Source organism: Cuculus canorus, chromosome 12 (genome assembly GCF_017976375.1).
Source record: "Cuculus canorus isolate bCucCan1 chromosome 12, bCucCan1.pri, whole genome shotgun sequence".
Taxonomy (NCBI): domain Eukaryota; kingdom Metazoa; phylum Chordata; class Aves; order Cuculiformes; family Cuculidae; genus Cuculus; species Cuculus canorus.
In genome coordinates, this window is record NC_071412.1 from 14,008,644 (window position 1) to 14,022,625 (window position 13,982).

Consider the following 13,982-nt stretch of genomic DNA (forward strand, 5'->3'; position numbering starts at 1 on the left):
TCTTCCAGGACTGGCCCAGCATATTGCAAGATGCATTTCTAAGAGTTACTGAATTATCTAATGATTTCCTCTGTGTGAAAGCAAGCATTCCTCACATGTCAATATTTCTTATCTTATTCCATACCTTGGAGTTTTTATTACAGTGCTCAGAAGTAAGTATCAATCCTGGTAAGTTGCTGGGCAAGTCCAAGCGTCTGAAATACCACACCAAATTCCAGAACACAATGGGATGATGATCTACAAAGTCTGCCACTGTTATCGCATGATCCCCCTCATTTTCAAGTAAGCTCTCAAGCTCTTTCCATACCACTAGAGGACTGAGATAAGGAACTGTGATAGGATCAGGACTAGGTAAGCGCCATTCCAGGCCCAAGGAATCCTACAGTGAAAAAGAAGAAGTGCCATTAGCTGGAATGTAACCATCTTCACAAACTCCTATGAATGCTTTTGCTCCCTATGAGATACATCAACAACCAAAAGCTACAACTGGTATTAGTTTAAATAATAAAACCTATTATTTATTGTAATTTGGGATAGTTAATTCTGTTCACTTAACTGCTGTTTCACAATCCTCTAATCTATTGCACACTTTGAAAAAGGACATTTAAGGTAGAAAAACTACACACTGTTGGTCCTTGCAAAGTAGCAGGCAGGCTACCAGTAGGAATGATATGGTTGATCTTCTGGTTTTCCTTCTCATCTTCTTCCAACGGACCAAAAGTACTGATACTCCTTGCTACAGGGTGACTTGTACACTCTGACCCAGAGGTATTCTGCCTTCTTCCCGAGGGGATCTGGATACTTCTGGCACAAATATTGTCATGCTGCTTAGATTTGCTAGGGGGGAAAAAAAAAAAGGTTAAGAATCTCAGGTTTTTGTTTTACTTTGTGTACTCAGACATATACATGGACAGAAATAAACTGGAAATAATCAACCTGACACCTCAAATTCTACCTTGTTAGCTGCCACCCCACTCACTCATGTTACAGTGCAAGTTTTATTCCCCTTTGCACTGATAATGAACACAAACATCCCGAAAAGAGTTCATAGAGCTTGCAGCATTACAGATGCCTACGTGAATTTTACATTAGAGGTGAAATGGGGAACACCATGCTGAAAACGCATGACGTGGCCAACTTTGAGATATAAGTCTCTTGGAGACAGCAAGAGGATCCTCTCTCAAATCTCTTCTCTTAAGGCTGTATCTTATGAAAATTATTTCTGCTGATAAGGAATATAAGCGTATACAGAGGAAACTGAGGAATTTCTATGCCGAACATGCAGGTTTACCTGTTGGAATTTATATCCTCTTGAACAGACATCAGAGATGTAGCGAGGCCAACAGTAGCTGTGGTGTTACAGGACTTCCCGCTCCGACTGGAAAAAAGTGATGGCAACTGCATGTTTTCTGTAGAAGGGCTGGACTTCAGGAAATAACTGCAAGGAAAACTAAAACTTAATATTATCAACAAACCAACAAAACCCACTTCACAATCATGAGCATTTAAAATTGAGGGAAATTCAGATAATGTTATTACCGTCCAGGTCGCCGAAGATCTCTGATTTCTATGCTTAAAAAAGGCAGAAATAGATTTCCACAGAATGGACATGTGGTATTGAGATTTGAATCATCTGCTGTCCAACCTGCCATGATTTCTTCATCATGAACCAAACAGTCACAAGTTCGACATCGTGAACAGCTTGAGATGAGGACCTGCATACAGCAGATAACAGAACGCCACTATTACATTCTCAAAACTATTCTTCTTTAACAAAGCACTTAAAACTACAGCCAAAATCTTTGCCCTTAGATGAATACTGCTCACCACTTGCATATCAGTTCACTCATATCTGTTCCTAGGCTTTATGTTGGAACATATGGGTTTAAACTTAGGTATTTCAGAAGAACTATTAAATCCTAAATCCACACTGCATTAGCGGTAAATGACTGAAATGAACATTAACTGAAAAGTTTATTAAATGTAGGTGTTCATTCTATCATAAGCAAGCAGACCTGGATCTGGAGCTATGCTCGTAACATAAATACACTTTAAAGTATGTGGGTTAAGCCATTCCTTTTATGGGTTCTCAGAGTAAAATCAGACAGTTATTCAATAATATTTTTATTAACTAACAATGTCACTTGTAATGTGTCTGCAAACATAACAGCATATCAATATTTATACAGCTACATAAATTGCTGTATAATAGAAATATATATAAATATAATAGAGATAATATATAAATATAATAGAAATGAGGGGGGAAAAAACATGAAAATGGTCAGTCACTAATCCGAATCCTGTGTAAAAGTGAAAAGCAAAGTTGTCTTACTAGAAGTTACAACAAAACCCAGCTAGTTATCTATTCTGTATTTATAAATATATAGTGCTATTCAAGATTTGGTATTTTTAAGTTAAACAAATTTAGCCGTGCAAGGAATTTAGATGCCCGAGTTCAATGACATCCACTTCTGCAACTCTTGAGAACTGCAGCTTTAAAGACCAAAAGACGTGACTGCAATAAAGACATTTCTAGAGCAGGATTTGAAATGAAATCAAACTCTGTCAAAGAAATATTTATCTATCTTTCAGTGGATTAGTTTTAAGCTTTGAACTTTAACAGAGATTCAAATAGCATTTATATTTTAAGACATATGCTTTCCGCATATCAATTAAAATCAATAAATCATCCTGTACCTCCATAGCGTAGTTCTGAAACACACTGGTACTACTTGTACTGCAAGAAGAGATTAACTCTGATTTGTCAGGTAGAGGGAACTTTGAAAGAGAACCTGTTAACAGAAGAAAGCCAAAGCATTAGTTATTCAAGACATTTGTTTTTACTGAATTGTTTTTCTGGTCAAACAATTCTGCAGTTATAAAATGTGTGATGGAAGATGCAACAAATGAGATATACTCAGACAGAAAGAAGCATGAAACTGGAGTGCGAGGCTACCATCTGCCCAGCGCCAAACCCAGCAAAAATAAAATCTACCAACATAGAATTTCCATATGCTCAGTTTTCTTCTTTTACAACAGTTGGTAGCTTGGAAACAAATTTTACAGATTTAGTAATTCATACGCACAGTTACTGTCTGGACAAAAGCTAGGCAAGGATAAGAGGTGCTGCTTTGACTGCAGGTATCCGTGACCCTTCTCCTTGTCACCCTAAAGGAGCCAGGCTCCCCTCAGCCTCCACGTGCCCCAACCCCAGGCCATGACAGCAGCCTCCACTGCCCCTCTCCGGTTCCTCCACATCCCACAAACTGGGCAGCCAAATCTGGGCATGCTCTTCTAGGTGCCAGGTGGAAGGATCTAAGTAGATCTTCCTTTCATCCTGATTCTGCTTAACACACTGTACTCGATAATGACAGGAGTACTGAAATCAACAGAACCATCATTGTCAATTATCTGGAACGATTAGGAAAAATAAAAGTACAAAGTCGGTCCAATAATCAGCTTCAACAGTGGCTTGCAGAAAACGGTAACAATTCTCCAAAAAGGATTTTTTTTAACTTTTGGAAAACAAAACCAGACTAATAAAGACACTATTTGAAACTTTTTATAGATGTTTTCTGAAGCTGTACAGCTTACATAAAGAAGATGATTTCATGAATACTGAAGGATCTACAGGGTCTCTTATTTGCACAGTTGTACAATTCAGAGACATGATGTTACTGTGCACGTTATTCTACAAGAAAGAACACTCAAACCAATGTTCTATAATAAAAATATCCATATATATGGCTGTATCTGTATGAGTTTGCAGGCAGGGAAAGAAAAATTTACTTTCACAAAAGGAATTAACAACGAGGATGATTCCAAACTGAGAATTATAAAAGAACAACTTCTAAACCAGAACATTTTTGTTCAGATCAATGAGTGCAATGCAAAAGCTGCCTCTCACCACACTGGTCAAATTGTTTTGATGAGCCATCGTGGGAAGCCGAGCTTTCTAGGCTTGTCCTGCTGAGGCCAATTCTCTTAATTTCTGATGCGGTGTTCTCGTGAGGAGAAGCACTTTCAAAATCATTGCAGACATCTTCATCAGTTAGAGAAGTAGATTCTGAGTCCAGAGCTCCAAGAGATGAAACACTTGCTCGGTCTGAATTTTGATCCTGAGAAAAGAAAAAATTCCACTGAGAAAGGGAACACAAAAATATTTCTGAAAATAAAAGGCAGCCTTCTTTCTCTCAGCAAATTCAAGGCATGAATTTCCCTCCTTGCAAAGTCACACAGCTTGGGTCTGTATTGAGAACAAACGTGAAACAAGGCGAGTTTCATTCAGGGTTAAATAGCTACCTCAGGATATTTTCAAGAGATTCTCTAATAAAACAATCTAAACGAAAATGTTAACATTTTAATTTAGTCTCAGATTGCTTTTAAGCACATTAAGACAATACACCAACAGCAAACTGTCTCTCTTTTCACTCCCAGGAACTGGAAATGAAATATATTTTGGTTTGAGCTGGTAGCAGCAAAGAGCTTTCTAAACAAATTACTTCAGTTCAACATTAGCCTTAAATCTCTTTGGTAAGCAATACAAGCAGACTTCTCTTTTTTGTAAAAGGTGTAAAGAGTTAAAAAAAATATTGTTTAAGTATTTTTGTCTTTAAGTAAAGAAGAGAAGGCAGAGTAGTCTTTTCTGCCCTGTCACCACACTACTGTATACTTTGGTTTTCCCATTAAATATACTCTGAATCCAAGCTAGAGTGAAGTTCTGTTTTATCCAAGATAATAAACTTAGGGTCCTGGAAATTTAAACACAAACTAAACATCTTAATTAAACAACTCCTAAATTAAATTAAAACAACTTAATGCATAGTCTACCACGATACATGTCATTCAAATGGGGGATTCATCACATAAGAGTCAGTGATTTAACCTTTACAAAGCTTATTCCTTAATTTATAGGTTTGGAGGGGAAGTAATTATGAAAGTTTACCTTTGAGGACGCAGCATACATTGTAAATTTTGAATACCACTTGCTAGCCTTCTCTGCAACCCCTTTTCCAGCAGAAAACATGCTGCTTTTTAGGACATCAAACTTTGGTGTCAACAGCGTATCCAAGTTGAATGACGGTGAAGACACAAGTGTTAATGCACTGCTTCCATCCTGTGGCTGTTCCTTGGCTGGGCTGTTTGGGGAATAAGCAGGGGAGGACCAGAGCCTGTCTCTTGGCTTTTCTTCACTTTTTGCATGGTAACTCTTGGATTTGGTAAGACCGGATGGCCTTGGGGAGTTCGGGGGAAGGCTGGACCTCCTACAAGGCTGGATTACTGTTGGGCTCTTTTTATGAGCATTTCTGTCATCATTGGGTTTTTGCAACTCAATGCTTGGGGCACGACTTGACAAAGGGCTGCTCATATTGTTCATGTACATGACTATTTCTTCAGCTAAGTCTCGTCTTGCAGATGGAGTAGAAACACTTCTATCATCCTCCTCCTCCTCCTCCTCTTTCTGCTGTTCTGTCTCAGCAACTAGCAGGGACAGTGGATCAAATCCAGTTTCAACATCTGTCTTTTCAACTGGCTTTACTGGGAAGCTGCTCTTTCTTTGCAGCCTTCTAGATTTCTCAACGGAGGATTTCACCGCTGTAGGTGTTTCAGGTTCTGCATCCAAGTCTTCCAGATCAAAGATAACAGGAGACTCTGTTTTATCTGTAAAACTGCAATCAAAAGCTGCATCTTCATCACTAGATTCTTTCTCCAGGCTTTCTCTCTTAGATCCTAAAGAAGAAGTTCTGATATTAAGAGTCTTTGGCCTTATATTTTTCTGTAATGCACTAGACAGGATTTTGGCATCAGCTCCTAGCTTTTCAACAATTTCTCCAGGGTTTGGGTCCTGATTTATTCTATTTATCATGAGTCCCACCAAGCCATCTCCGCTCAGGTTACGGTTCCTGCTTTCCCATGGTATCTCCCTTAAGTCAGGTTCTACTGCACTTTTATGTCTCTTTCTTAAGGATTTACTTTTTATAACTTCTGCTTCACTGACATCCTCAAAAGATGATGTAAACAGCAATCCAACAGAAGTCTCTGAAAAAACAGATGAAACATAGTGATTTATTTCACATTATACAAGAAAACAAAACAAGAGTGCAAAAGTATGCAAATTTGTCTCATCATTCAAACAGTTTATAACAGAGATGGAATTCACTATCCATTTGTGTGCTGGCCACAACCATGACTTTTAGGAAGGATCAGACAATAAGTCATTTCAAAGGGGTCATGCATACAACTCAAGAGTACTTTGAGAGACTCCATCAAGAAAGTCTCAGTTGTATTTAGTCCCGTCTTTTGGAGACATACTCCAGTATTAAGACGTTTGAAAGCTAGGAACAGCAAAGATATCTAGGAAATAGCAAAAAAGAACAACATTTCCTAACCTGATGAATTAGAAATAAAACGAGCAAAGGAGTTATGGTCAGAGAAGTCTCTACTTTTTTGCCAGGCTATAAAGATACAGACTTTAAAGTACAACACTACATTATTTTCAAGCACAGCTGACAGTATTATTAGAACCAGATTGGACATCACTAAACGCTCATGAAAATGTCTGAAAGTCTCTTTTAACTGTACCACATAGACACCTCTTAACCATCCTGAAGGAATTAGTTGCTGGAGATTATAAGAAAAAACATGACCCAGGAGTTTGCAAGCAGATGTTAAACTATAGTGAAAAAAAAAAAACCAAGAAAAAAAGTCTGCAAATGCAGAATATTCAGACGCATCTCCCTGATGGGCATATGCAGACTCTTAACTTAAACTCACTCCCACAAAGCTGCTCTCAAAAATTTCAACAGCCACTGCACCAATGGACCAATGTAGGTCCATGGACAAAAGAACCCAGGCACGCTACACAGAGCTCATTAGAAATGGAATATATAGACAAGACTGTACAAGAAACAAAATCTATTTTCTCTTTCACTCACCTGCACTATCTTCTGCTATGGTGTTGTCAACCGTACCGTTGAGTCGCACTATGCTAGAAGCAGCTTTGGCATTACTTGAGTTCTGATAATTTAGTTTAGGCAGGCAGTCACCACTCTCTTTTGTGCTCTCCACTTCGGATACTGTATATTGAAGAGGACAGACAGCTCTTTACAATAAAAGCAACTTAATTTAAAACTCAAGTTTCCATTACCTAATAGATGTATGGCAGTATGTTGTATATACGCCATGATGCACAGGCTAATAGTTACTTGGGTAGAGGTTTTCAGCCTGGAATAAGTAAACCACGGATACTTAATTCCCAACATTACTTTTATAACTGGAAGTTCCATAAGCTTCTGTACACAGAGTCCAAATAACCAGTACTTGCATATCTAAATTTGTGGTGGTTGTGGAGACCAAGACCACTCTTGTTCATTTGCAAAGGACAGGTGTGAGAGCATTTTCTCCAGCCTTTGCAAGGGCTCAGGGCCAATGATCCCGCCTTCGTACAGATCTCATTACGTTCCTGACCAGGACTACATAAGAGAAATGAAGCAAATGACGTTGTATTTATATCCAGCTCCCCTATATATGAAAGGAATTCTGCTGTCAGGTGGCTACCCAGAACAGACAATTACTTCTCTAAAGGAATTCAAGCACCTTAATATTCTCAAGTTGTGTTCAAAGCCGCAAAACGTTTTCAGCGCATACCATTACTACAGAGCCGTAAACTTGTCTTATAGCTAAAAATAATATAAGCTTTCAGCAGAATTCACATTTTCTGTGACCTCAGAATTTTCATTAACCGTAAATAACCTGCCTGCCATCTTACAGGGTTGTTCTTATAACCATGGTTATCACTTAAAGTTTTCAAGCAAACTGAAGAAAAAATATTAATGCTAGAAAGCAAGGCTATGGTGAAAAGAAAACACCAAAGTAACTTTTGTCTTTCCATGTTTTCTTATACTTTTACACCGCTTCCACATGACAATGGGATAGTTAACTCAAATAGTAGGGGAAAGTACACTGAAAAATGTAAGTAATGATATTATTAGGAGAACATTTGTCATGAAGAGTATTTTCAAATGAATGTGTATGGGAATCTATAGTACTTACACAATTTTACTACACTATCTACTATATGCTTGCATAAAGTCTATGCTGCTCAGCTGCAGTTAAGGAAATCATGAGCAGCAGATGTAAAATCTGAAGAAAAACAACCATGGTCCACAGCAAATCCAAAACCCCTCTCACTTCTAATGCATCTCCTAAATTTGGAGAATTTTAGGGAGCTGAGTAATTTAGAACTGCTCTCAGATCTACAAAAATTCAGCTGTTCTCCTTTTATGTGATTTATAAAGAAGAGACTGGCAGAAAAGGCTTTCCTGTAGATTATGCTTATAAAGCATTTTAATTTTTTTTAGAGACAAAAACTTTAAGCTGTAATTATCATTAAGCATTTATATTACCCTTCTCAGTTATTTGAAACGGAGGAGGAAAAAACCTGTAATTTTAAAAGTTAAACCATTAAACATGCAGAAAACTTACATTTAGAGAAAAGAACTCAAGGCACGGGCATAAACTGGCATTCTCGCATACACTCCCAGCTGCCCTGCTCAGCTTTTGTTAAAATCCCTATTTACCCACAATGAACTAGATATCTGTATTCACATGATACATACGAGAACTGGAGTCACTTTCTCTCTTGTCCTCTTTTTGTTCTTGTATATCTTGAAGACAAGTTTTCCCTTGCCTGGTTTCTTCTTTGAATGATGTATTATTGCCAAAGTCTGAAAGTCCCCCTATCACACAGTGCAATGATAGAAAAAGATGATTGCGGTATTTAATAGCGTGACACTGTTAAACAGAATAAATTGAATATCCACAGTAATTCAAACATCTCCTGTCAAGTACTTTCCAATTAACAGTGAACATTTTACCACAAAAAAAAAAGTGAGAAAAATGATTGGCTTATTTTTACAGTATAAACACTGAAGTGATGCTCTACAGGATGAAATTAAAGGGATAATTTGCAACATTTTTTCTAAATACTGTACTAAAGCATTGCTTGTCTTCGATTCTGTTGCCTGATTTATTTGATCAAGATGTCCCACCTTTTCAAGAACACTAAAAGGCATCTAAAAATGGTTTCATTTTAGCGTAGTATCAGAGTTTAGTGTAGTTTCTCAGAGTTAATGCCTGTAATTCTCATCTTTTTACTCTAGAAAGTAGAAAATATGAAACAATGCAGCAGCAACCATGAGCAAGTTTGAAAGAAAAGATTAAAAAAAATACAAAAATAAAAGCAGGCACTTCTGGATTCAAAGACAAAAAAAGGAGTTGTTTTTTAAAAATTTTGCAAGAATATTCTTTTTCCCCTCTAAAACAGTTTTATCATCAAATTCACAACAAAAAGCTTTTTGATATAATTTTCTTAGCAGCATGAAAATAAAGAAGAGAGTGCAAATACTCTACCAGGAATGGCTGTATGTGAGGTGCTTGCTGGTAGCTTTTTCAATGCTTTCTTGAACTGTGCTATTCCTAAAACAACGTTTCGTATTTTCATCCAGAGGAAATATCCGCCTCTATTGCTTGAAGGCCACGTACTTTCCAAAACCGCCTATTTTGGAAATGTCAAAGTCCAAGCCATTTTAAGGAACAGACAGGTATGAAATCATTAACTTAAATTTCAAACTGGGTTACATTGCTATTATAAAATAGACCTCTACACCTACAAAACCAGACAACAATTATTCTGTCTTGTGTTTCTTGCAGTTAGTAGAAATGACAGTGTTACATCTGAACTGCTTCCTTATTTTGATTGTTTCTATTTGTCTGGATAAAAATGCAATTTTTCTCCTCTTTCAAAAATGCTTACCTTATTATAGTAGCCGTAAGTAATCGCATTAGGGTCAATACCAGCTTTCTGCATTTCAAAAAGCACTCTCACTGCTAGCACAGGCTGACCGTACTGTCCACACAGTTGCATGAGTACTCGGTAGCACACCTAAGATACATACAAGTTGGTATTGGGCTTCTGTAGTCCAACACGCACTCCATTTAAGAAAACCAATGGACTACCGTGGGGGTTCTGGGGTTGACTTATTTTACCTCATCAGGAGGATCTATTTTTTTGGTATGCATTTTTTGCAGCACATCATATGCAGTTCTCAGAGCCCGGACTTTTGAATGGCAGACTTTCACATATGCAGGAAGGCAGATAAACCAAAGACCATAGCAGTGACGTAACAAACACCTGGACCACATCTGTGGTATGGATGAGTACTTCTTAGCAATTTTATGTGCAGATTTAATTTCCTGTAAAGAACCATAAAGATTAATTGTGCATATTCACACGAACATTACACAAACTCACAGGTTAAAGACAGAACATGTATCTTCATATCTACAGAAATTGCAAAATTAATCCAAACAACATACTCAATGAAGCACAAAATAGAATGAAAGCAGAAAGAGTGATACCAAGAATAGTTGCTGTGCAATATTCATAGAATCATCTGGGTTGGAAGGGACTTCAAAGATGATCTAGTTCCAATCCCCCTGCAATGGGCAGGGACATCCCACTAGATCAGGCTGCTCGAAGCCCCAATATCATAGATTCCTCTCCTAAAAATTTCTATTTCTTTAAATTTATGCTATCCCTTTCAATATGCATTTCTTAGTAAGAAACATTTGAACGTTAGAGCCAATTTCAAAGCCCTGGACAGTGAAAAACAATCAAAAAGTGGATGCTGAAGCCCAACAGTTCATTCTCATGCATAACAGCGTGAAGAACATGCAAAGTATAGGGACAGCACAGCAAACGACATTCAGTGTAGACGGGCCCTGTATGATACTGTGAAGTCAAGAAGCACAGGTAATCATCCAAATAACAATTAGCACAGCTACCCTATAGCCACCATACCAGTGAAGAAGCATTAGTTAGGCTGCAGCCACTGCCATTCAATCTTTATAGCCAAACTCAAGACAACGGCAGCAAGCTGTCACTTCCAAAGAGCCTCACACTACTGGAAGTACCTGTTTAGTTCTTCTGAACATGGGCGATGGGCTGTTCGGACTACTGGCTTTTGAGGACAGTTTGTTATTTGGTGCTGTGAGAAGTCCTTCAGGTCGCTCAAACAAATCTAATTTTAACACTGGAAATCCATTGTAGCTGTAAAAGAAAAGCATCACTTAACTCCTGCAAGGCAGTTCCAATGTAAACGTCGCACAAAAGCAAATGATACGAATTCCACAATTACACTGAATGCTATATAGGAATAGAACACAAAAGTAACCCTTTACAGAGACCTCTCACAAAGTGATTTACTAATCTATCTGCATGATTTCATGTGCCTGCATAAAGTCTCTTAACCTGTTATTGCACTGTAAGCAACAAACTCAAATACATTTGCTTTCATAGCATTGCCCTTAATTAATGTGACAAAGGCATTAGTATTGATTTTAGTTAATAATAATACTACTAATAAAAATAATCTGAGCGCCTAAGTCCCCAGTGAGCATCATGTGACAGAGGTATCTAAAAATCAATATGAATAATATCAAACTATCTAAAAGATTACATTAGACTAGACTTAAAAATGCTTCTCAGAATTAATGAGGAAACCAATAGAAAAACTCATTTGACATAATCGCTAAATCGGTAACACAAGTTTTCAGTGATGGTTTGAAACGTGCGCTCTCTTTCCAAAGAGTATCTGCAGCTTGCATTGTTTACCAGTAGCAGGAGGGCAACACACTGGGTCCGTGAACTTCAATTTTACCTTAAAAAGCCTCAACGGCGAGCACAATGTAACATGAACACACTTTATAAAGTACTTTATAAAGCTTTATAAAGTACTGTTGCTTCTGTGTGTACATGCATACAAAATCATTAAAATTTTAAAGGAGATGGCACATTAGGCATTTTCCATACACATTTTTACTGGAGCAACATAAAGACAAGAAAAAATCTGTGCTTTGTGGCCAATACGAGAATCTAAAAACTAAATTCTACAAGGGCTACTGTTAGATTTGGGCTAGCATCCTGCTGTGTCTTTAGATCACCTGTATTGCAGAGGGTGCTCTTCACCATTTGGCAGATGAGGGATCTCAGGTGGTGTTATGAAAACTGTGTGCTCACTCTTGTATGACTCATCCAGCTCTATAAGTCGTGTTTCTCCAGTTTTGTCCATATCTACCTGGAGAAGTTGGGTTAAAAGTTGTTACTAGTAATACTGTATTTTCTGCCGTTAAAGCTGTATGGTCAAGCAGGGCAAAGTCTGTACCAGCATTTAATGACTGCATTTTAAAAGTAAGGATGCCTTGCAAAGTTATCATGAGAGTAGTAAGTGTTGCATCATTTTTGTAAGCTTTACCCCAACACAATAATTGAAGTTTAATGATAGACTCTGAATTGACTGTTTTCAGTTAAATATGATAAGCAGTTGTACAAAAAGGTTAATTTTCCTGAATTGAACCATTTCTGGAACTATGTTGCCAACTGCAGCAGTAACTTGAAATTGATTTTTAAATATGAAAATATGAGCTGGTTTTCTTCCTCTGTTTAAACCACTGAAATCAATAACAAACTTTACCCAATTGTCCGATGTATACAGATTCTACAAATAACACTTAGAGCAATTTCAGTCACTTACATTGTCATTAAGTTCATCCTAGTTTGCAGAGATTGCAGAAATACACATGCACTCAAAGAGATAACAATAAAAACCCGTGACCTCACTAAAATAAAAGGGAAATAGAAGTAACTTTGTTTTCCTAAAAAGACCAGCGATCTGAAAGGTGAAGGATGGCTTCATGATTGGTTTTCTCTTTCAGATGAGTCGACTCAACAGTTGTATGTGAGAAAATATAGCACGTATTGGGTGGTCCTGTCCTGTCACAGCTAGGATAGAAATTCAGTTCATAGATAACAAAAGCAACTTATAATAATACTATAACTAAACATAATTATGGATACACCTGTTTTGTTATCAATTTTGTAACTGGCAATTTGACCATAAATCGTTGCTTTGCTAGCCTAGTTATTGTAGGAAGGAGAAATTTGCACTTCCCAAATTAATGCTCCTACTTCAAAAGACAGCAGTAGAGACATTCCAAGGCTACAGGCATCAAACTGCAGGATAAAGAGGGAGGGAGGGAGAAAACTGTCCAACAATTTTACTGAAAGAATTTCATTCCATTGCTCGAGACAAAAATAAAGAAGCAACACAAAACTCAGTCACTCTAAATAAGATTTTGGGAAACTATGAACTGTTTCCCTTTGAGAAAAAGAACAGACAAGCCTTTAACAATACTGCAAGTTTGCATTCCAGAAACCACGAGGAACAGAGCAAATATAACGTGTATTGCATTCCACACGAGAGCCTTTACTTGATACTTGTACTGGCATTTGTATTGCTTTGCCTCTGTTCTTCTGTTTCCAATTGTGTCTCCTCCAACACCTCATCAACACTGCATCAGCTTGCAGGATGAGATGCATCTCCATCTCAAAACCTATTTACTTCAGAGAGCACAGAACGTGATTTTTATTCACATATTGGTAGCCCTAGTGTTCAGCTCAAATATTGTCACGGTTTACATTTATAGCCATTATTTAAATAGGAACCAAATTACAGCCAAATGAATAAGCAACTGTGGAGCCCAAAGATGCACGTTCTTCATGTTTCAAGAGTTTAGTGACAGAGAATTAATATACAAATAGAAGCGTATTCCACAGCTCTCTCTCTTCACTGAGGTGGAAATACATCAAGTAGTTTCAGTACTGTTCTTGAGCATTTCAAATCTGATAAACAAAAAAAGAGGTGCTCTTAACTACTCATCTTCCTGTGTGAGACAGATGGAAAGTATTAGCAAATCACACCAGCCAAGTAGCAAGAACATATGGCTCCTGAAAAGTAGAAATAAACAAAACCTTACTTGGCATTTTAAATACTTCTCAGGATATAAGAACTCCACAGATACAAACTTCACCAGTGAAATACAATAATTCAATACATATTTGAACTACTGGCTTTGAGATG

The 13,982-nt window shown here is 37.5% G+C and overlaps 1 protein-coding gene across 3 annotated transcripts in view; it reads right to left on the reverse strand.

The window, feature by feature from the left end:
- Positions 1–13,982, reverse strand: part of DENND4A (DENN domain containing 4A) — a 54,905-nt gene that overhangs the window by 6,809 nt on the left and 34,114 nt on the right. For 2 of the 3 annotated variants that reach the window (XM_054077099.1, XM_054077101.1), the window contains exons 15-28: positions 12,007–12,140; positions 10,978–11,113; positions 10,051–10,257; positions 9,818–9,946; positions 9,415–9,559; positions 8,622–8,741; positions 6,939–7,079; positions 4,949–6,042; positions 3,911–4,121; positions 2,701–2,798; positions 1,540–1,715; positions 1,292–1,438; positions 627–837; positions 125–379 (exon numbers count right to left, since the gene is read on the reverse strand). In XM_054077099.1, coding sequence (XP_053933074.1) covers positions 125–379; positions 627–837; positions 1,292–1,438; positions 1,540–1,715; positions 2,701–2,798; positions 3,911–4,121; positions 4,949–6,042; positions 6,939–7,079; positions 8,622–8,741; positions 9,415–9,559; positions 9,818–9,946; positions 10,051–10,257; positions 10,978–11,113; positions 12,007–12,140 — 3,204 coding nt within the window. The remainder of the gene's footprint in view (positions 1–124; positions 380–626; positions 838–1,291; positions 1,439–1,539; positions 1,716–2,700; positions 2,799–3,910; positions 4,122–4,948; positions 6,043–6,938; positions 7,080–8,621; positions 8,742–9,414; positions 9,560–9,817; positions 9,947–10,050; positions 10,258–10,977; positions 11,114–12,006; positions 12,141–13,982) is intronic. The other variant, XM_054077100.1, reaches the window with a different exon arrangement.